General features: G+C 41.9%; 1 protein-coding gene across 3 annotated transcripts in view; it reads left to right on the top strand.

Moving 5' to 3' along the window:
• ESRP1 (epithelial splicing regulatory protein 1) overlaps positions 1-22,878 on the top strand; it is a 39,925-nt gene extending 17,047 nt beyond the window's left edge. The window contains exons 12-15 of one of the 3 annotated variants that reach the window (XM_061371059.1): positions 1,265-1,463; positions 3,286-3,454; positions 13,429-13,534; positions 22,747-22,878. In XM_061371059.1, the coding sequence (XP_061227043.1) occupies positions 1,265-1,463; positions 3,286-3,454; positions 13,429-13,519 (459 nt within the window). In that variant the 3' untranslated portion in view covers positions 13,520-13,534; positions 22,747-22,878. Of the gene's footprint in view, positions 1-1,264; positions 1,464-3,285; positions 3,658-13,428; positions 13,535-22,746 lie in introns of those variants that run through there. The other 2 variants (XM_061371058.1, XM_061371056.1) reach the window with 2 other exon arrangements.
• The last annotated feature ends 76 nt before the right edge of the window (positions 22,879-22,954 follow it).

The following is a 22,954-nucleotide window of genomic DNA, read 5'->3' as shown; positions in this document are numbered from 1 at the left end:
ACATCTTTGCCATTGTTTTCTGGAAGTAGCTCCTAGCAACACTTTTTAGATAGAGGATTGTGTTGTCATCCCCTTATTTGCAGTCTTGTGACTTTAGGGGGAGGAAACTGCAGCTCCTTTAACTCTGAAGATGCCCTGAGTGGTTCCACTGATTACACTGATCATTGTGATGTAAAAGTAGTTATTCTAAATGGTTTTGGTTGACACTAAGCCTAAAGTGAAACTACAAAATACTTCCTTGTCCTGGAGTAAGGCTTCTCCGCTTTTAGGGTGTGGGGAAGGAGAACACACTATAGGTATTCCAGTACCTTGATTTGAAGTGATTCCCGTGTCTGAGGACATGATGTAGCCAAGGTTGGAAAATCTGAGGAATGTGCAGGGCTGGGAGAGGCTAAGAAAAGATACAGATGTTACAGCACAAGTAATGGTTTACAGTAGTATCAGCCCTTACCAACAGTACAGAATGTATGTATGTAGTCCTGAGGGCTGTCTGCTAACCCTACCCAAAGCTGTCAGACTTATTTTTCCTCCTGATACTGCTTTTGCCTGATCAGTAGTTTATCTTTCTGTATGCTTCCACCAATCCTGGTTTCAACCATATAATCATGAACAACTGTACAAAGGTTGGTAATGAAGTTGTTCTCCCCTCTGAAACTAGAACTGACCTAGAACTTCAGTTAGAGCTAACTCTAGTTTTGGCTACTTCGAGTCAGAAGCTGCATGTTGCTAAAATTACTCTTCCCAGTTGTGTATCCTACTCATCTACAGCTAATGTAAGGGTGTCATTGTTAGTTTTCCTCTGCACTCTCATACAAAACCTTAGGCTAGTACCCTTCTAAAACATCCTAGCCTTAATAAAAATTATTTAATCTTTGACACTTGCCTGTATTTATCCTTGAATTTTAAAAATCCCAGGTAATAAACGTGGATTAAATCTTCCAATTCTGCATACTTACTAAACTGGTAAGAGCAGATCTCGGAGTGCCCAAATGTCCCTGAACTGTGGTCTCTGCCATAGATGTTCTTATTTTTTTTAAAGGTAGAAGTAACAACAGTTTAATTGAAACAACTAAATGAATACAGTCAAGTTAGCACAAGTGGGAAGAACTTTGGGGAGGAGAGCTTAAACATGCTGATGGGTGCTCATGTAGGCTAATTGATTTGGAAATGGATATTTTTACGGTTGAAGAGACTTTTTAACAGCACAAATTACTGCTATTCTGCTACTTTATGGGAGAAACCCTGTTTTCTGGCCTGTTTATAGGGACGTCCATCGGGAGATGCTTTTATTCAGATGAAATCTGCAGACCGAGCTTTTCTGGCTGCACAGAAGTGTCACAAGAAGACTATGAAGGACAGATATGTTGAAGTCTTTCAATGCTCTACTGAGGAGATGAACTTTGTATTAATGGGGGGCACTTTAAATCGAAATGGCTTGTCCCCACCACCATGTAAGTTACCATGTAAGTTTTGCATGGGTCTTGCAAATCTGCTACGCTGAGTGCGGGTAGGTGTTGGAGCTGCTTTATTGACTCTGATTCTGGTTCTTTGAAAGGAATGTCAGGTGGGGGTATTAAAATAAGATCTTTTCATCTTGAATCGGCAGCAGCTTGGAACCATTATTTTTCCCTTGGGTTGTGAATTGCTGTGACTGAAGAACTACTTTAAACTTATTCTTGCTTTTCCAGTGGCAAACTTCCTTTCCCCTCCCTGAAACTTAACTTGACCAGGGTGAGCCATGACTCTGAGAAGGAATTTGTAAGCCCTGCCTAGGCTTTAGAACTTAAAAAACTGTTTCCTATTTACACTAATTCATATTTACATTTTTCATCATGATGAACATGTCAAGTACAAGCCCTTCCCCTTTCATTTCCAAAACTTAGTTTATGAAAACATTGGTAATGTTTCCCTTTGGGAATTAACTATAAATGTTCTGCTTGTTGAGCCACTACTGGCAGAACTCTTCCTTTGCTTTTTGCTGTTTGTGTAAAGTTGAGATTGTCCATGTGGTACACATACCTCTGGCCTCAGAGAACTGCAGAAATTGCATTTCATGTGAAACTGTACTCCTCAGAGCTACTAGAATGAACATGGGCTTCTAGACAAATGTCTGGGGGAAATGCTTTAAGAGCTTAAGGGCTAATTCACTAAGCATATGTGCCATATAAATCTGAGCCTATGGGAAAAATAATACTTTGCTTCCAAGATCATAAATGGCAAGGTAATAGGAGCTTTCTCTCTGTCTCCGTGCAAATGTGTTATGGTTCTTGGTGGCTTTTTAAGAAGTGTCCTCAATCCTACTCAGAGGTGCCAATAAGGCAGCAAACTTCTTGGGTGTGGTTCCTTTTGAGTCTAAGTAGACCTTCAGCTAATCCTTGGGAGATGGTTTCCAGGTGACCAGCTCTTTTAATGCAAGTATCCTTCTGAGCAGGGATCTGCTGTATGTAGTGCTGTATGTGACAGTTGTTCCAGACAGGTTGGAAGCTTCTCCTGGGAGTTCCTGGGATAGGTTCTTGAGCAGAGTCCCAAACTTTGGGAACTCTCAGGTGGCAGTGTTCCCACTTCCAACTACAAATGCAAGGGATGTGTTCCTCAGAGAAGCCCTTTCAGCTCTGTACCTGTCCCATCCCATAATGCAGAGAGGGTCTGACTACCACTTGAAGGAAAATCTCTATTTTTGCTATTCAGGGTTATCTGAAGCTTTTATATGTTCATTTTCATGATAACTGGGGGGGGAGAAAGAAGGAAGAAATGTAGAAGAGTAGCAAAGGAGGTGGGCTAACTCTCAGCAGTGAGAATTCATTTAAGGTCTTGTGCCTTGTTGAAAACTCAGTGTTAACACTTGAGGCTGCAAAGCCACAACTTTTCTCACGCTGCTGTCTGTTAATTGAAGACAGCTGTTTTGGGGAATAGGGAGTGTTGGGATGAAAAGGTGCCCTCTGCTCTGGGGAATGTTAGGTAGATCTTTCGCATAGAGTTTTCCTTCTTACAGTTCTTGATTGGAGACTTCATAACATCTGAGCCTAGACAAGAAAAACTGGCCTTCTCATCAGAAAGAGACTCTATTCACAGAGCAAGAGGTGTACTACTTATTTTGGTGGGGGCTGGGCACAACCAACAGTTGTAGTCAAGCTCATGTTGGTAGCTCAGATTTTTCTGCAATGAGCAAGAGAATGAGAACCTTGTGAAGGCTCCCTACATACTGCAGAGTTGTTCAGCTGATGAAGACCACATATATGCTGGAATTCAAAAGGTCCTAATTTCTTTTCCATTTATTTCCTTTAGGCCTTTCACCCCCTTCCTACTCCTTTCCGGCTCCCACTGCAGTTGTGCCAACAGAAGCTGCTCTGTATCAGCCATCTATGCTCCTGAACCCACGAACACTCCAGCCCTCCACGGCGTACTACCCTGCTGGGGCTCAGCTCTTCATGAACTACACAGCGTACTACCCTAGGTAAAGCAGAGGAGAAACCAAGCAGGAACAAAGAAGTCTTTTTTGCAGCAAATGCACAAAGCTCACAAAAAAACGTTGTCTGTCACGCTAAAGGCTTGTGCTACCAAGAGCAGCTTGTTCGGTATCTTGTTCAGGGAAACAATTTCAGGATATCTAGGGATTTCCTAAGTTTTAGAGTATTTCAGGTAGTAATAAATTTTTATTTTTTTTTATAAGTTACACAGTTACATTGGGATTTTTTTGTTGCTGTTTTGTTTTGCTTTCACCTAACAATCCTCTTAAACTTGTTACTTTGCATTGTTGTGCCCTCAGTGGGAGTTGGTGTGTGGATAGGGACATCCTTCCCATGTCCATAAAGAAGCTCTTGGCCCTCTTTAGAATGGATGGATTGGGGTCTATTCTAACAACTTCTGAAATTCTGCCTCCTTTTTTGTAATAAAGTAACTTTTGACCTTTATGGTCGAAACTTTATTATTTATGGAAGTACTGCATTGACACATATATGTATTGAATGCGTATGTAAAGTGTATAGAGGTATACATTGTTCCTGATCTCAGAAACACTTCTCATGAAGGGCTTTTGCCTCTTCTGGATGTATTAGCTATCTTCTACAGAACAAAAACTCCTGATACCATTTGCTCTCTGCAGTCATGAGGCCTTGGGAAGAGCAATGTTCCCTGCAAGCCATAAACCACTCCATCTGTCAGGAAAACCTGCTCAGCTCTTCTAATAGATACTGACCAGTGTCTTTTGTCTCTGGAGAAGGGTCCAAAAAGCTACTTGTGAAGCTGTTGAGCAATATGGACTCTCTAGTACCTGTAAGATAACAATGGTTTTATTACTACTTTACACTAAACCAGTAAGTCTGTGAGCTGCCTATTGTAGTTTTTGTTGTTTTGGTTTTTTTGTTTGTTTTGTTTTGTTTTGTTTTTTTTAATTGAAATGTGTTCTTCACTTATGAGTTAACTTCTACAATGCCTTCAATGTCTGCCTTAAGGTTATAATTGTGTTACTAAACTCAGCCTCTTTAATGTAAGATCAAGGAAAAATAAAGTTCCAAACTTGCACTGGCAATATAAAACAAGCTTCTCGGTAATAGATCTGTATGTTAGGAGAACATGGTAGCAGTAATTCATGTGCTAATTAAAGTAGTAGACTGGCCATTGCAAGCAAAGTGTCAGGCTCTACAGAGATGTCTTTGTCTTGCTGAATGGGATCCCACATGAATCCCATCACTAGCTGCATGGGCTGTGGGCATATGTTTTGGTTAGACAGATCAATTCCAAGTCCCAAAATATCCTTTTTATAGTCTTGTCTAACTGATAGTTGATAATATTCCCAAGAACTTTCCTGGGTAGCTTCTGTGGCAATTACAGACACCTCACTTAATGGTAAAATTTCTGGAGTTGGTTTCTTTCAGTGTTGTGAGATCTGGTGTTTGGATATTGCTTTTATGACCAAAGCAAATATTTGATTTACAGATTGTACATACTCCAACAGAAGCAGTAATCCTTTGTAGCTGATAATTTGGGGCTTTTTGGTGGGCTTTTTTCCCTAAAAAAAAAAAATAAAAAAATCATGCTTTATTGCTTTTCAGGCAAGGTCTATGCTTTGTAAAGGATGCAGTAAGTAATTGGATCCCTTTCATGTAGCAGTTGGAGCTCTTCTTAATGGAGTTTTCTGGTTCTGAAACATGAATTAAAAAGTTAAGTATGTGCAGCAGGAAAGAATGGGATATCCTCTATACTAAGTGGTGCATTTAAATGCATGTACATGGAAAAGCAATACAGAGCTAGTGGCTAATGATCAGACAATGGTTCATAAATCTAACTAGTGAATACTTATGGAAATAAGGAAAGTTTCTTTGACCTGCTGCCAAAAGGTTCTACCAGTTGTGATTTGCAAGGTCAAGTTGCTTTGTAATAGCCAACTCTGTTTTCCACAGAGTCATCAACTTAGATGGTGGGAGGGAGGGAGGCATTACTCTGGTCTTCCATGTTTGTCAAATTCCCGAAACTCTCAGACTTGTCTTAATGCTTTTATAGCTTTGGTGATGAAACCTGATGGTGTAAAGAAATCGATGCCTTCTAAGCTATTAAAATAGCTTTAGTGAACTGCAAATGAAAAGGAAGGAGAGCAAGTTATTCAGGATCTGTCAGGCTTTGATATCTCTGTTCAGCTTGTAATTATATCTGGCAACATGTTCTGACAGCATATCAGTGGTCTCGGTCCCTGCCTAATCCCAGGCCTTTGAGAAAAAGAACAATAGGATTCATGGGAGGGAGGAGCTTCTTTCTTTATCTAATCCTGAATTAATATGTGTACTTGTTGCTGTGTATTCATGTACATTGAAAACAATAAGTGTGCTACTTGGCAACTGCTAACATGTTCTGCAGAAACTTTTACCATACACAAACTTAAAAGTTACTGCTACAGATATGTAGTTTCAAAACAAAGTTAAGTCTTACTGTATTCATTCAGTTCCAATGCCATTTTGATCACTTAGGCAGTGCCTTTAAACCTCTAGAAGTTTCTGTCAAAATCCATGATTACAAGGACTTAAACTTTGGGTTTTGGTTGGGTTTTTTTTGTTTGTTTTTAAACTATATTTTGAATAGCGAATTGGGAAGAGGAGCTTCTTAGGGAGTAGTATGCTGGTGAAACTTGTAGCCAAAAATTGATGTGGAAGCTGAAAAATGATGGGGGTTCAAATAAACTGGGTAAATTGAAGAGCAGGAAATTCATTGTGAGTTAGTGAATACAGAGAAACTACATCTGGCTCAGGAAGTCCTTGAACTCAAAATAACTGGAAGAGCGTTCTTATATTCTGTGTCCTATGGTAAATTCTTGAGCTATTGAATCAAGGTAGATATGCAAAGTTGTTTATTTGCACCTTTGAAGTAGTACTTGTCTTGAGATACAGGTACTGCTTGTGAGCATGGGCCTTTTCCAATGTGTTTATAGTTGTATTCAGCTGTGCTAGTAATAGTGTCTAAGTTTGAGTGATCTCTGTTCTCTCAGTGTATGTACAGTTCTCCCTTGGAGTTACTTGAATGAAAAGGTCTGGTTTATGTGGTAGTTAAAGACATGATTCTCACAGTTGCTGCACAAGGAGATAGAGGGTAATTTGTTACAGTCTTCATCTGCTTCCTGCTATGGATCAGGTATGTGTTTTTTCATTATACACTAATCAACTTGTAAAAGTATTTATATATGGAACATACATATAGCATTAATATATAAATGAATACTTCAGTGTGTGTATAAGAATAAAATGACCAAGGTTAGAAAAAAGTGTCACTTGTTTTCTCTGATGGATCAGATCCTCCTTAATGACCATCATGAAGAACGAGTAGTGGGTTGTTTTTTTGTTGTTGTTTTGTTTGTTTTTCTAACATTGGTCATTGCTTGGATCCATATTGAAGCACAACTAAGTTACAAGTATAAACTGGCAGAGCTAGGAACAAGTGGGCTAGGTTAGGAGTGATACCATTCAAAGCTGCTGGCAGCGGCTTTAGTTATGTATCTGTGTGCTTGGCTAACCAGCATCCCTTGACAGAACTGGGTTAAGAAACCCAGTATGTGTGTTTTGCTGGGAGATTTGTCACAGATGGAGAACAGCAGCAGCCAGAACTAAAACCTCTTCATCAGCTTAGCTGTACTGTTAGTAACACTCAGGACCATAGCTCCTAGACTGTAGTATTCTTTTTGTATTTTAAGTATGTCATCTTGGATTGCAGGAGATCACATCTGCAGTGAATGGGCTGACTGAGCATAAAAGCTTACTGGTGGTTTTTAGTTGCTGTCCAGCAAATGGAGTTTACATACTTAGAGCAAGTGGCAGAATTTGGGAGTCTTAAGTACCATGGCTTACAGTGAGCTGGTCTCCAACACAGATTTGTTAAAGCAAATGTCAACTCTTTAGTTAATGACACAAACCTGTCACCAGAATGATTGTTTTGGGGGAAGACTTAATGATTCACTTTTCCAAATAAAGATAGCTTGCCAAGGTTTAGAATAGCAGGGATGCCTTTAACTACTACTGTACTTCATTGGGGGAGACATGTATTAGCAGGGAAGAGTAATTGTTGCATGCCTTCATAGACTGTCATTATTTCTTCGTTTGTAGGTTTCAATTAGTAAAGCTGCCGTGGTGTTTGAAAAGCAGCAGAAGGGTGATGCTCTGATCAATAGGTATCTGGGTATCAGGATGATACAATTATTTAAATTGATAAAAAAAACCTCTCACTTCTAAGTTGATAAATCTGTAAAAACACTGTTGTTCATAGCAGTGTCCAAGATGTACTCAATGCACCATACAAAATGCCACCATGAATGTTGGTGGAGGTTCTTCTACTTACAGATCCTAGTTCCTTCTGTTTGCTTAGTATACTGAACGATTTTATATTCAGTTAGCAGTGCTTACTGTCACTTTCTGGCTTTGTATTTGCGTGAGTATGAGGGGTTAACTGAAATAAGAACATTGTGCATAGCTGCAGAGATCACTTTAAGTATAGTTGTTTCTTTTGCTTATTTACAACACCAGTTCAGTGGTAGGAGAGAAGATCTTCCTGTTGTGCCTCAAGACCCATGCAGGTGGCTTTTTTAAATATTTGCAATGTTAGCCAGGTGATCTCAGGTTATTCAGGGTGCAAAGACATGTTGCTGGATGATTCCCTTTACTCGGCTCTCTATAGGGGTGTGTTGAAAACCCTGACACTAATCGGAGTATACCATTACAGTGATAGCAGTTCCATTCTGTGGCAGCAGGCGCTTCTGGCTCTGTTCCCATTGCTCATTGTTGTTGAGCTACACTTAACTTGTACAGATGGGAAGCTGATTGCAGCAGGCAGACTGGTTAGATATGCATTGAGTGCGCAGTAGGTTTTCTGGTTAAACTTGGGCATGGCATATATACCAAAGGAGCTTTTGGTGTTTCCAAGGGTAGAGTTGGCTTCATCTTGGAATAAGGCTCCTTAGAGCTGATTAAACTGTAGTCATGGGGATCTAAATGTTTGTTGATTAACAGATGAGCTGATGATTTAGCACTCATACTTCTGCTATTTGTCAAATTATATGGCCTTTCCTTCTTGAAATGTGGATAAACATTCCAGTCTTGGAAAAGGGAAAATTATTCTGGTTATGTAAACACTTTTGCTAATAGCATGTCTTACTGGGTTTTCGTGCACAAAGCACCATGTTAAAACTTTCAACTCGGGTAATTATACCACAAAATTTACTTGTTTTGCCTCCCTCAAACTTTGTATGAACCACTTCTAAAAAAACCTTTATACTGAAACTGCATTTCCTTTTGCTTTTGAGCTGCTTTCCAGCAATGAGCATTATAGGCATTATGCTGCCAGCCTGTGTATACGTGCACATTATACCTATGACCTGTGCCAGCCCAAGGAGTAGTTGAAAATCCCTACTGGTCTCTGAAAAAAGTCGGCTGTTTATTGGATGCTGGGGTGATCTGTTGGAGGTCCTTGAGGTTTTCTGGAAGCTGCTTGGTGATGTGCACCTTCTGCTTTTTGCTGTTCCTCTTCTTGGCTTCAGTCAAAGGATCTGGTTTTGGGGTACTGCATAACTCGTGAGGGTCTGCTGTACTTCCTAGAGCTAGCAAGGGGGAGGCTAATTTAATCTTAACACTAAATAATGCGTCCAGCAAGTTGTTATTCCCTGCCCCTTCCACTTTTTCTCTTCCATGACTTTTCCTTCTGGTATTTCTCTGGGTAGTATGGTGAGGGGTATCTAATAAGACTAACCTGCAATACAGGACCTGTCTTACAGTCCTGAAATTAATAGAAGCTGTCAATCAGTAGCCTGATGAAAGGGTAGCTTTGGTATCTATTGCTACAGAGGAGGAAGTAGTTAAACAAAAATTTTCTTCAGGACTACAGCGAACAAAGTCATAGGAAAAATATAGGGATAGAAAATCTGCAGGGAGGGGATGGAAACCTGTAGATGGTGTCCATGGACACGTCTTACTGTGTGCAAATGGTGCTCAGTATGTCTGTGGTTCTCTTGGCTGACCTGCAGGATACTTGGCAGAGATCTGTAAAACCTGCTTGGTTATGTATTCTGACTGCTCCCAACTCACACCCGCTTTTAACATAAACCACAGCTTCCTTCTGGACATTGGTATCTGTTAAGCAAATGTATAATGGAAAAATATATTAGGAAATCAAACAGGAGAGAGCGTGAGCCTCAATGTTTCTACATAATACTTTAGTGATGATTGTTTGGGATCCCTTGAGGTGCATAAATGCTGTTTGAATGTCAACATCAGCCTTTAGAACATGCAAAAACTTGTTCTTGCATCCAAAACTGATTTCTGGAACTTAATTGTGTTTGATTTTGAGAGTCTTTGGAGAATTCCACAGTGTCAGAAATATTGACTGGAAAAAAAATCTGTTGATCAGATTCAAGAAATATCAATTTGTAAGGAAAAAGGTTCCCATTGGGAAATGCTTCATGTTGTGTTTGATTTCAAGAATAAGGTTAATATAAAAAGAGTTAAGGTCTTGCACTGGATTGTTATATATGCAACTACTAAGAATAGCTGTAGGAATCTTCTCTGAGCCCATACATAGCATGCAAGTGTTAGTTCTGGGGTATGCTTAACTAGAGGAGGTAAGCTGGAGTACTTACTATTACTGTTGTCCTCTATATACTGCTTTTCTACCAGGAAACATGACCAATCCAAGTCCCTTGCTCCTGTTCCTCTATGAGGTGGTCACCCCTTAGTTTGGGGAGAATGCGGAAACAGCTGTGGGCAGTCCATGTGTTATCTTGTATCGGGGAAATTAGGCTTAAAAACTCTACCTGCTCTAACCTGTTGCTGAAGCTGTCTGTTACCTTTATCTCCAAGGTGCTATTATGAACTAGGAAGTGCATGTTGTGTCTCAGTGAAAAGCCAGCAGATCTCTGACTTCCTTAAAACATAGCAGGACTCTGTAGAAGTCATAATAATAGAACTAGATGGGTGCAGGGGAATTAGACCAGCTGCATTTTGGCTTGGTTTTTATTCCCCCTAATAAGAGCACTGAAGGGGAAGCACTTTTGTTCTGCTGAATGCTGTCCTACCATAGCTGAGGGGAGAACACACTGGGCTAAGTGGCTGGGATGGTGGAAAAGCTCTTCTCTGGGACGCCCAGCTAAAGCTTGCATGGCACCACTGCAAGTACTTGTGGCCTGTCTTTCAGCAAGGGCCAGGGAGGAGAGGAACTTTGGGTTAACAGCAGTACCTTGTAAAGACAATGGCTGTAGCTTTGCTTCAAAAGGAAGGCTAGGCTGCCCAAGGTGTCTGTCATTGTATGTGTCTGGTTTTCTTCTGCTGGCTTCTTGTTTGATTTTTATGTTGGGGTTGTGTGTGTGTGTGCGTTTTAAGTGATGCAAACGAATTGTCTTGCCTTACTGAATTAGTTTGTCTTGGAAAGCTGCATCTTGGTCTGCTTTGGGAGTTGGCCTTTTTATCCCCCCTAATAAGAGTCAACTCTGCAAAGCAAGCTGGCAAAAGGTCTCTTTCCTTGTTCTTCATATGAGCTTTGTAACTAATGGGGTGGTTTACATAAGGATTGCAGAAAAATTTGAACTATTCTGTAGCTTAAGTTCTCTCATGGTGTTCTGGTTTCCTGTCTCAGATGCACAAATCGCCCATTTTGGTAGCTTCAGCTGGCTGACCAACAGGATTAATGACACTTCAACAAAGCTACTCAGCTGCAAATAGACTGGTGGGTGCATCTTGTTTAATGAAACAAAGATGATTTTTCTTAGATGTTACATATGCATGCCTTTAGCAATAGCTGGAAACTCATGTGGGTTATGCAGCATTTTAGAAAAGAGGATATTTGCTGGAAATGCCAAATCAAACTAAAAAAAAGAGGCAGTTAACTAACTACAGTTTTGTGGTGATTTGAATAAGGCTGTGGAAGACCTGACAAAGAATATCAAAGCTTCTAACATCTATGAACTGTGAATGGCTTGGGTGTTAGAGACAAGTATTGTTATTACTCCTGAATAAATTAATTATTGTGGCATTAATATTGCTTTAAAGCAGGACAAGCAAGTCCCTTTGTGGCATTAACCTTTAACCTGTGTCAGTTGTCACTGACCACAAAAGGTGCTGTGTCTAAAGAGTCCATGAAACATAAGTAAATAAAAGCAAACACTGCCTTGCTAGCATTGCTGGCAGCTGTGGAGAGCTCCTTCCTCAGGTGTATTTGGCAGCTACTTAATGGAGAGCACTGACCTGGAGCTTTTGTCCAAACTGTGGATAGGCATATCTGCCATGGATTCATCTCCTTATTCTTTAGCTACCTTGGAAACTTTGGGGTTGTAGACAGCATGTGATGGCAATAAGCCCCAAAGATGGTTGGTAAAATGAGGGGGAAGACTTATTTTCAACCTCATAAGCTAAAGTATTCTTGTGGATCTTCTGTTTGAGGAGGTATGTATGTTGACTGTGGTAGCATTTTATTGGAGATTAGCAAGATTACTAATATCATGGCAAAGGCATGCAGGGAACCATTAGTGGGAAGTGTTGTACTGTGATACATTTGTATGAAGATGCTACTCTACAGTGTAAAATCTGAACTTCCCACAGCTGTTTTTCTGACAATAGGTTCAAAATTGGTGTAAATGATTGCAAGTGTTATCTTTTGGAGTTAGACTGTTTGTATTACCTGGTGAGCCACTAGTGAAGAATTATTCACAAAGGTGATCAGGAACAAAATATTGTGGGGATAAACAAGCATTATAAGCAGTTCCTGTGGGCAAACAGCTCTCCTAGGTATGGATAGCTCTTCACTGAAGTGTAGTGTTAGACTTCAGCCAATTGCATTTGCTTAGTGAAACCCTTGAAGGTTTTTGTCTGAAGGGAAGACATAAACATCTGTGTTGTGTCCAGGAGTGGACACAGCTGGCTTTCATATGCTTTCCAGCTTTTATGTGGCTTGTCAGCTGGCTTTCCTTATTGCCTGCTGTGACTGAGCTATCCTCTTCTATAGTGTGCTGTATGAAGATGACACCAGGGTTTTGCAAATAGTGGGGACTGGGGAAGGGCAAGACTAAAAACAGCAGTAAGAACACATGCTAGGAGGCAAATGCACCTGTAAAACTTAAGTTGTGGAGGAACTCGAGATGATGAGCTATAATTTAGAGAGATTGAATGTAGGCTAATGCTGTAGGACTTCTGGGGAGGGAAGACTCCTCCATAAGACATATTGGGGCAGTCGTCTTTGGACTAACCTTTGTCTTCATGAAAGACTGATAGTGCCCAGAGAAACTTTCCTATAGTACTTTTATAGCTAGGAGTTTGGAGAACAGAAGTGGAGGCAGTCTGGGAACTGCCTTTCTAATGTGGTTTGAGGAGGCTGTCTTAGGTCTAAGGAATAGCATGAAGATGGTGATGGCAGTATTAGATGCTCGAAACCATGCACGGGAAATAAAGCAAAATGATCAAGCAGGCCTTGAGCAAAAGTGTGGGATTTTGGGGAGGAGAGGGTTATTTGCTTTACTTTCATCTTAAATTCGGGTAATGAGTAGAAGCCAGTGGCACCCTCAGTATTAGGACAACTTGAGGGGTAAATGGCCTATGTAGATCTAACTAGTAGTGAACTTGTTAGCTTTTCTTTTAGAGACACTGAGAGCTACGTATGGCTCTGGCTGTACAGGAGGTGTGTTTGTCTCTATTTCCAGGGATGCTGTCTTGAGACTAGACAGTTGTGACTGCTGGAGTCTGAAGACAGTCTTCAACGATACTGTGGGTACCCATGTGTTAGAGGAGACTGATTACCCCAGTGTAGTTTCTGTTGTTGAATGGTGATGGGAGCATTACCAATGTATAATTACGTGGCCTGAGCTTTGATATCTGCTCAGGACTTTAAGATAGGTTAAGGTGGCACAGCCAGATGCTGGCTCTCTTCGTTTGTTTGGCATCTGATTGCTTCTATCTTAACTTGTGCTTGTAGCAGTATGCAACAGAAGATGGACTTGTGCACACAAGTGATCCAGCCAGGAAAGTGTCCAAAGAATGGATCTGCCTTTAAAGGTCCCAGCAGTTAGACTTCCTTAGAGAAGGTATTCTATGATAACAAACCCCAAGAAATGGGCTTGGGGATATCATAGTGTTTGCTTCAGACAACCACTGTACTCAGCAGAATGTTTCATTTGGTGCCCTGGGAGCATGGCTGCTCTGTGCTATGTCCAGAGTGTCTTGCTGCAGTATGTAAGACGTTGGCTACTAAAACCATCATTTAAAGATTTGACTATTCCAGTCTGCTTATGGACTGCTGCTCTTCCTACTTTTTAGAGCTTCAAGTGCATGCTATTTCAAGCTTTAATAACAGTATTGAGAGCCTCCAGAAATCTCCTCCGAGTCAGTTTTCTGAGGAGCAAAGTGCAGAGATGTTACTCTCCTTAGCAATGCACTGGGGGATAGCACTGTTCAGGCAGAATGAGCTGCTTTCTTAGGTAACTGCAGAATTTGATTTCCAAATCTTACACTGATGTAAAATTGCATCAGTGAAGTAGACTGTGTGTATAACTGGCAGCTACTCTCTTGCTTTTGTGAGCTTTCTGATCAGGCCACTTCAGCCTTTCAAGCTTGGTTTACTTGATCTTCTGTATAGGAACAGTCAAAGGGTGAAGTCACCCAGAAAGCATTTGTGCAGAAAAATGCAAGTTGAACTGAAAAGCAGTGTATTAATGACTGCACTGTGTGCTGTATCATGTGCAGTAGTCTTAGAGGAAAATGTAGAAATAGATTACAAAAATGTTTGTATAACCGCTAGTCTTTTAAAAATATATAGTCAAAGTAGTAATAGGATTTCTTCCCTGCCCTTTTCTTTCCTCTGGACCCTTCACCTTCCCTTCTGAAAATATAACTACAACAAAAATGCCCTCTCTTTTATTCTTCCTTTTCTCTGGCACAATGGCAACTTAGCCCAAGGTATAATTCACCCCTGGGCAAAATCTTCACCTTTATCATTGCCTTGCTATCATCTGTGCTCTTAAGACTCTTGCTAAGTGAAGTACAGCATGTGTGAAAACAAAAGTGACCATCAGGGCTAGCTGGCCAACGAGCTGGCTTTTGGTTGGGTTGATAAGATTAAACCCAGTCCCTGTGAGTGACACTCTGAGGCCATAGTTAAGTGCTTAGTGGCACCCTGGCTTAGACAAGCAGCTATGGGAGAATGGGAAGTGGTGTGGCCTAGTATATGGTGAGCATTGCCATGCAGTGACCTAGGTGTCAAGGAATATGATAGAACTGAGGGAACCTGTGGAGTTTCTTTCAGTGTTTTTGCCCAATCCAGTTTACAGTTTAGCTGTGAGAGTACCTGTGTCAGCCTAGAGGGGGAAAGGTAGAAGTGAGCAAAGCAGGCACTGAGGGATAAAGGCATTGTCATGTTGGAGTTGATTGTAAGACTTCATCTTGAAAGCTAAGAGGTCATGTAATACTGAATAAATTCTGTCATACTATTAGTGAAACACTAACAGAAAATGGGGTTGAAACCTGTGTAAGGTGAAAACTAAAGCCTTTGGTCCTTCTGTAAAGACTTGTTATTTTGGAAATCAAGAGATTAAGATTTGATTTTTATGGTGGTGGTCAGTGACTTGCACAACTCTCTCATGCAGATTCCTCCACTCTTTCTGATGTTTTGAACAAGCACCATGAGCCTTGATGGAGGTTTTGATTGCTTCCAGTTTTACCACTGTTTAAGCCCATTGTGTTCAAGAAAAATAAGCAGAGCTCTAGAAATCAGCAAATAGACCGTTAGCTGTTTTAAGATTCAATGTACAATGCTCAGACACGTGTTCACAGACTGCTAAACCCTTCACTGAGAGCACAGGTGCTGAAATAGAAGTTCTCAAGGGTTTCTTCTTGATAAAGGAAGTATTAACACAGAAATAGTTTAGTCTGAAGCTACAAAGTCTCATCTATTATGTTCTTTGAAATACCAAAATGTTTTTTTACTTAACTTTGCACATAGTTTATTCTTTTTTTAAGTGTTTTAAGATTTCTGAATGGTTTGATATTTTTATAAAAAAAAAACTTGTACATGTTTACAGTCTTTTGCACAGAAGCGTTCTATACAAGTGTCTTTTACGCAGTGCAGAAATAGGAGTACAAAATGGATTATCTGCAGAAAAAATGCTGTAACTGTAAAAACAAGTGTGGGATGTTAAAGGCTTTGTCTCTGGTTCTTGTCTTGTTCTGTCTGTATGTACTCGGGTTTTTAAACTTCAGTGGCTTACAGCAGTAGTCATTTTCAAACTTTGATCACACTGCTTGGCCAGAAACCGAGAGCTGCAGTTAACATCCCTGATACTAATTTTATTTTTCACTTCTTGCCCTCCCCACCCTGCTTGGTGCTCAGAAATCTTGTATTTAAGGGAAGGAATTGTGATCTCCTGTAAAACCCAGCACCTTCTCCTCTTTAAGCGAGGGCCAGGCAAAGACAGTAGTTTGAGTCGTGCTTCTCTGAGCTAGAGTGAGTATGCACTGACTGCAGCCCAGCTTGATAGCTGTCACTCTCGCCAAAGAAAGCAGATAATGTACATGCTCTTACTTAAATAACTGTCTTTTAGCAGTCTGTGTTCTCCCTGCCTGCCCTGGGACTGGACTCCAGTTAGGGATTAGAGTACAGGATGTTGCAATGGCAATTACACTCATTATGTGTACTGAAGAAAGGGGGGGAAGGGGATGGAAAAGCCTGAAATAGAGAAATTTGTGAGGCTAAAACTTGGAAATGGGATAGGGTCTCTGGCATGTTCAAAATAAATATTGCAGAACTGAGGATTACAAGCTGATCTGTTCTTGAAATGGGCCAGTTGTTGTAAGTTAGAAACTGTCTTCCAAGGCAGAAAGTTACCGCCAAACAAGATAAGGTATTTGGCAAAAAGACATGTCTCATTATTTAAAATCACACAAATCCACAAAAATGCACTTGGTTATCCTTCTAGAGCTTGATGTGGGAAAGCATTTGTCCTATGGCTTCTTTCTTGCTGGTCCAGCTACTCCTGGAAAGCACAGGTGAACTGCTGCCATCCCAAATGTAGTTCCTGTCCAAGAGACAGGCACTTAGAGCTGTGGATGTGCTTTAGTCCAAGACTAAAAACACAAAGATGGTCTAGGGTGGAGGGCCCAGGAGCTGGGGCCCGTATCTGCTGGAGAGGTGGAGCTCCGTGTTGGGTTTTGCCTCTTTCTCCCATATATACCTTTTAACTGTGACCAAAGAGGGAGCTGCACCTTTGTGCTCCATCAGCTGTGCATTCTCTCAAGAAGAAAATAGGCTTTTTGCAACATTGCAGCCTGAGAAGGGCATCAGCCCCTCTTGTAACCAATGGTTGTGTAGGGAAATCTGTCACCTCTGTGGGTATTGGAGTGAGGGCTGTGGGGGCACTGCACAGGGAATGCCTAGTGTGTGTCCCCAGCAGCTTTGGAGCCTGTTTTGCTTTTTCTTCCCTGATTTTTTTTTTCCCCCCAAACTCAGCAGAAAGCCTAGCAGAATTGTAGGATCTAATTCTGTGGCTCCTGGGAGGCCCTTGGGGAAACCTCAACAGTTGGGACAGAGTTCCTGGTAAAGCACTTTGGGTATGGGATGCTTGTGTTCCTCCTATAGAACTATTTGTGTTCTACAGTAGTGCCTTGGTGTCACTGAAAATAAGTACAAGGTAAGAGAAACAATAAAAGGGGGTGCAGGAAGTGGCAAAGTAGAAAAACTCTTACAGACGAGGCAAGATATAACAGAAATGAGGTGCTCTAATTTAAAAAATGGAAGGGAAATAAATCTCTCTTTCATTGTTGTCCCTTATTCCTTTGCTCTTTCCTGTATGGCACCCTCCTGCAATCACTACAGCCATAGTAATCTAGATTTATGTTTTCTTCTGGCAAACTTCACACTATTGCAGTCTGAAGTATGTGACAGGGAATTCTTTTAAATTGCTGTTCTGTAAACATGAGTATATTGAACGTGACTAATTGATGCCAAATACTTCAAAATTGTATTTCCAACATTTCAGAGGAGGTGGTTCTGCCTTTAACTTTGGAATGCAATTATAAATTAATAGGAATGCAGAAAGAAAATCAGCCTGTATAAGGTACTTGGGGAGTGATGGTGGAATAGAGACTTTACATATTAACTTCACAGGAATATCCTAACTGTGCAAATACAGATGGGGAATGAGTAGATGGGCATCAGCAGACTTTGTAGCAGGAAAGCTTTGGAAAAATAAATCAAACTGAATGCACCAATAATTAAGTGCTTTTGAAAAACAAAGGCAAACCTCATGTTTGGTTGCACAAATGGGCCTTTTGCGTGGGATGCCCTTCAAGTTTTCCAAGTCTTCTATCCAGTGCTGGTAAAACTTTAGCAAAAACGTACAGCCAAGAATTGGTATAGAAATTGCAGAAAGATGTGGACCAACTGTGGAGAGTGAAGAGAAGGGATGTGAAAACAGCTCCCAGGGGCCTGTGGTGGCATTGGGAGTGCTTAGTTTGGTGAAAAGGAGGCTGAGGAGTGGCGTGAAAGCACTATATTCAAAAATACAGCTATTAAGAGAGGAGGAATGAATTCTTTCCATTGTGCACTACACCAGGAGAGAAGGATGGAGTTACAGCTGGGGATTAAAGGAGGCATTGGAACAAGCCTTTCTGTATCAGCAGTAGTTAAATTCTCATCTGGACTGCCTGGGGAGGATGCTCCATCTCCATTCATCTGGATCCACTGGTATAGCTGATCTTGCTATCAGGCACAGGCGTGGACAAGATGTTCTCTTCAGGTCCCCACTGGCCTTGTTTTTTATGATGATACGGCTTTGTTCTTGGGACCCTGGCCTCAAATTTTATAAAGGTAGAGGTATATCCTAATATATATGATCTGAGTTGAGTTTTGTGTTATATTTGTGTTATATAATTTCTCATGTCTGGTATTTTGGGGGTTCTATTTATGAAACACAGAACTGAACCCTTTATATTCTTTTTCAGTAAGTCTGTCTATTTTGACTACAATGCTAAATTTAATCTAAAGCTGAGTTAGGATACTGTTCCTCCATTATTACGGTCATATGCTTTAGAAATCAGTCTAGAAATGGGGCAATTCTTACAAAAAGGGAGAAATGTGTGTATTTGGTGTTCTTTTTGCAAGACGAACTAGGAAATCACAGCTTTGATATCTCTAGGTATCTCAATTACATCAGTTAGGGAGGTTGTCAGCTGGAGGCGATTTTATTTAAGCAGGAAAGCCTGAGCTTCCATCAGTAAAGATATAACTGTCTGGGGCTGATGTTATTGATTGAAGTTGAGGCATGAATCTATCACTCATATCCAGATGTGTAAAAAAAAAAAAAGTATGTAGTATGAATGTAATAACTGGAATTAACCTGAAAAAAAGATTGAGAAAATATATCATACTTTCATAAAGACTGCATGTAAAATGATTGTTTTACATGGGGGAAATTCACCTTCTGAACTATGTTCTTAGTAAAGTCCTTTTTTAAATATAATGGGTTTATATATAAAATATAAACTGTGGAATCAAATTATACCATCTACTAGCCTGGATAACCTAAGGAATGACAACCCTGTTTACCCTAATAAGTGTGTCCAGTATTCAGGTTACTACATCTTCATCCTGTTTCTCTCCTTTCTTTGTAACTGAGCTCAGCAGCATGTTGTCTCCCATATTAAAAACCTAAACTTGAATATTTATGTCCTTCACATAGGTTTTCCAAGACCTTAATGTTAAGCATGTTTTAAAATAAGCTTCTGTCTAACACTGAGGTGTTTTCTGCGGTCAGTGCCAGCCCGCATGCCACGATGTTACACTGCTTAACTGGGAATGGTGCAGGCTCTCTTGGCTTAAAACCATTTGAAAATAATCAGAATTCTACCACAATTTGTTTCCTTTGAAAATAATGCCCTGCATTTACAATAGGAATTTTTCTAAGCCTGAAGGTACTTCTAAAAATTCCTTCCTTAAATTTTTTTTTCTATTTGCACTTTTGCAGGACAAGGGATGATCTCACTAAAACATCTTGCAACAGCGAAAGCTGTAAGTGGGTTCTGTACCTCCATGTACAGCTCTAGAGAATTCAGTGTGCTCTTATTTTGCCAGCTCTGAAATTTCTCATCCCAAACTTACTACCATGCACGTGCATTGAATAAAGTAACTTGCAAAGGCCTACCCTAAGTCCTTGAGCACAAAGTGGGTTTAACCTGTAATTAGTAACTTGCCAACCACACTGTGTATGTTCTGGTGTCAGAATTGCAGCAGTGCAGAGACGTAATTTCTCAGGGTGCTTTTAGTCTGTCAGGGTGCTGACAGACTAAACACTGCACTTCAGGATTTTGCAAGTGGTGACATCCTAAAAGCCACGCTGCCAGAGACAGCACATTGCAATGGAAAATGCAACATCTGTGCTGCCTTTGGGTTGTTTGGTTTAATAGTGTAACACCTTCAGCAAAGGGCCTTGTTAAAAATGCAGAGCTGGTAACAACTGGCCAAAAGAATGAGGAGAGAGAAGACTCTAATCCAACCCCTGCAGTGGCAAAGTGCTCTGGGGTGGAGTGAGGGTGAGGATGCCCTTTCCCCTTCTGCAACCTGGACTTTCTGCCTTTTTTCATACTCCCAACTATCTATCCTGCCCTGCTCTTTTTCCAAGGTCACGTCCTTGGTCTCTCTGGAGCTGAGGAGGAGAGTAGAGCCAGGCTGTGCCCCTCATGGGGCAGAAGGGCTGCAGGGGAGGGGGCAAAAGACACAGACTCAAAGTGTGGGGTCTCTTGTGCAAAGAGAAGGTAGCGAGGGGCAGGTATGGCCCACTCTCCAGCATCCCCTGTCCAGCCCCTGGACCCACGCCTCTGGGAAGCAGCCCATGTGTTTCACTGGTTTGCGGGCCCCTCAAAGCAACCGGTTATTTCAGGGTGTGTTCAGATGCCATGTTTGGCTCGTGGATCCACACAGACTTCTTTTTGGGTTCTGTTGTCATTAATCCCTTGGATGGAGATGCATACAGCCACTCTCACCTGCATTCTCACCTGTACAGGAACCCAAGGGATCCTTTTACATACTGCAGGCTAAAGATGGGCTACTTGGTAAACCAGCCTGGGCAGTCAGAGTAAGCATAAGAGAGATGAGCTTGCTTTCATCCACCTTTGCTGCCTTTGCCCTGCTTGATTTGAGAAGCCAATGGAAGGTTGTGCTGTGCTAAACCAGAAACAAAATACCTCCTTGTTTTCATGGTGTAAATGGAGTGTGGTGATAAAGAATGTTCTCCTGTGGCTCTTGCATGTTGCATGGCAGTTGCTTGGCTTAGTACGTGCATCTCACCAGGGGCTGTGTAATCCTGGTCTGCATGTGGGAGCTCCTGCAATGAGGCACTTCAGTAACAGGAAAACAGCTGGAGAAGCACCATGGCCCCACTGACAAAAGTTATTGAATACCAACCCCACTGCTTCATTCACTGTTGTGAGAGGACTGACCAGCTGCAACTGAGCAAGGAGCCCACATGAACTCCGGTAAACCAGACCCTGACTGACTCTGACTGCTTGTGAGGTGGCTGAAACACAGACATATCACACACACAGAAAGGCTGGGACACACAAACTTAAGTTTCTTTTCCACTTTATGACTCCAGTTGATGAAAAATATCACCTCTGCCTACACGGTGTGCCTCCATTTGTATCCTGGGGCCATGATTTCATAGTATAAGAGCAATCCCATCAGAAAATCTCTTCCTCCTTTTGGCCCTGTGCTGTCACTGTTGTCCTGAGCACAGTTCTAAGGGTCGAAGGGCACAGAAATAGTTTGCTATTACTGATCACAGCTTGGAGCTGGATCAACAGTGGTGGCTGCTCAGCCAATGGGAGCCCCAGTGCAGCCAGAAACAAGCAGGGAGCTGAAGGAGCAGCATCAACACTGGGCTGTCACTAGAGCATCACAGGATCCCAAGCAATGAACCAGCCTGAAGGTGAGATTTAGGGAAGGACAGCTGGAGTCACAGCACTGCTCTCACCCTGATGATAGCAGTAGCATATTGAGTAACCCCACATCAAACCTAGGCTTTCCATGGCAGGCAAATGGGTGGCAGCAACTTATCCCACACAGCCTCCTCGCACCACAGGAGAGAAACCAAATGCAGGAGTGGTTTGGACCACTGAACCTTGTCTACCCCAGTATCAAACCCTCATACTGGTTTTTGAGCCTGAGTGGTGATGAAAGAGCAGCACTGGGCTCACTACACTCATAGTGGGAGTGCTGAGGCCCTGCTGTGAGTTACTGCTGGAGTCTGGGAGGTTTGGGCAGGGGTGAGGCTGTGCAGCCCCACTGCAGCTGGATCCCGATGGGAGGGTGTGGGATCCTCTCTCACATGGCTGCAATCACATTTGGGTGCGCTTAGCAGTGAGAGCCCTCTGTGACAGCACAGGAATGAGCACAGAGAAAATTAAAGATGTCCTAGATTAACCAGCAAGCCTGGTTTCCCTTCTGGAGAGCTGTTACATGTTGATGCCTGCAGAGAGAATCTATCCATCACCGCATAAGAGGCATCAGCAGCAACAATGGGACTCTGTGAGTGTTTGCAATCTGTAATGTCAGACCCCATGTCCTGTGTGCATCCATGCACTGGACAGCACATGGGCTGCTGGCTCTGTCTGTGTGTCTCTCCACCTGCTCCTCTGGCTGCCAGGAGCCAAGGGATCACCCCAGCGCTGCTTCACTTCCAGTCTCCAGTCCTGTATCAAAGTCAATGTGAGGTTATAGCGGAAGGTGTCTCCCCAGCACTTGGCTGGCAGCAGCAGCAGCAGCATCTGGCATGTTCACACTGCCAGAGGTGGCACAGCATCACTTTGCCTGCATTTCCCAGGAGGTTGGTGTGTAATTTGGGGTGCCAGATACGAGCCAAACCAAGAACAAAGGAGCCTGTTCATTAAAAAGTTTCATCCCGTGCAGAGCTGCCTGCAGGGTGGAGCGAGAAGGGATGTTACATGAAATAAATGTCTCTCATAAGGGATCGCACATAAGCACGAAGTTATGGAATGACAACATTTCTAGAGCACTCCGCAGCTTGGAGCCATTTCTGGCAAAAAGGCCCTTGTCAGTACTCTAATACAATTCATAGATGAGCTATTTTTACTAACAAACATCTCGGATGGAAAACCCAGTTACAACCAGATGGAAAAACCTAGTAAGACAGAGCTCATAGATGGGCTTTAACACTCGATTCTTTCTCAGACAGCAACTGCAAAAACAGTGAGATGGAATCACATGTTCAGTATTTCTCTCTGACTTCAGATAAAAAAACATCCTGTGCTGGAGGAGACTGCACCCAGAGGTTCAAACCCAGCCTGGTCTCCCAGTCCCAGGCAGGCTGGGTCTCCCTTCTGCACACTGTCACCAGTTGCAGCTGCCCTGCAGGTTCAGTAATTCCCTTGTCAGTGCCTGGTGAAGGCTTCTGACTGTGCAGGTACCCTGGGTTATGGCTGTGTGATGTGTGGATACC

Source organism: Neopsephotus bourkii, unplaced genomic scaffold, assembly GCF_033783945.1.
Source record: "Neopsephotus bourkii isolate Nb327-2 ecotype Australia unplaced genomic scaffold, CSIRO-AGI_Nbou_v1 NB_1558, whole genome shotgun sequence".
NCBI lineage: Eukaryota > Metazoa > Chordata > Aves > Psittaciformes > Psittacidae > Neopsephotus > Neopsephotus bourkii.
The sequence above is the reverse complement of the archived record's forward strand: the minus strand, read 5'-3'. Positions and strand labels throughout refer to the sequence as shown.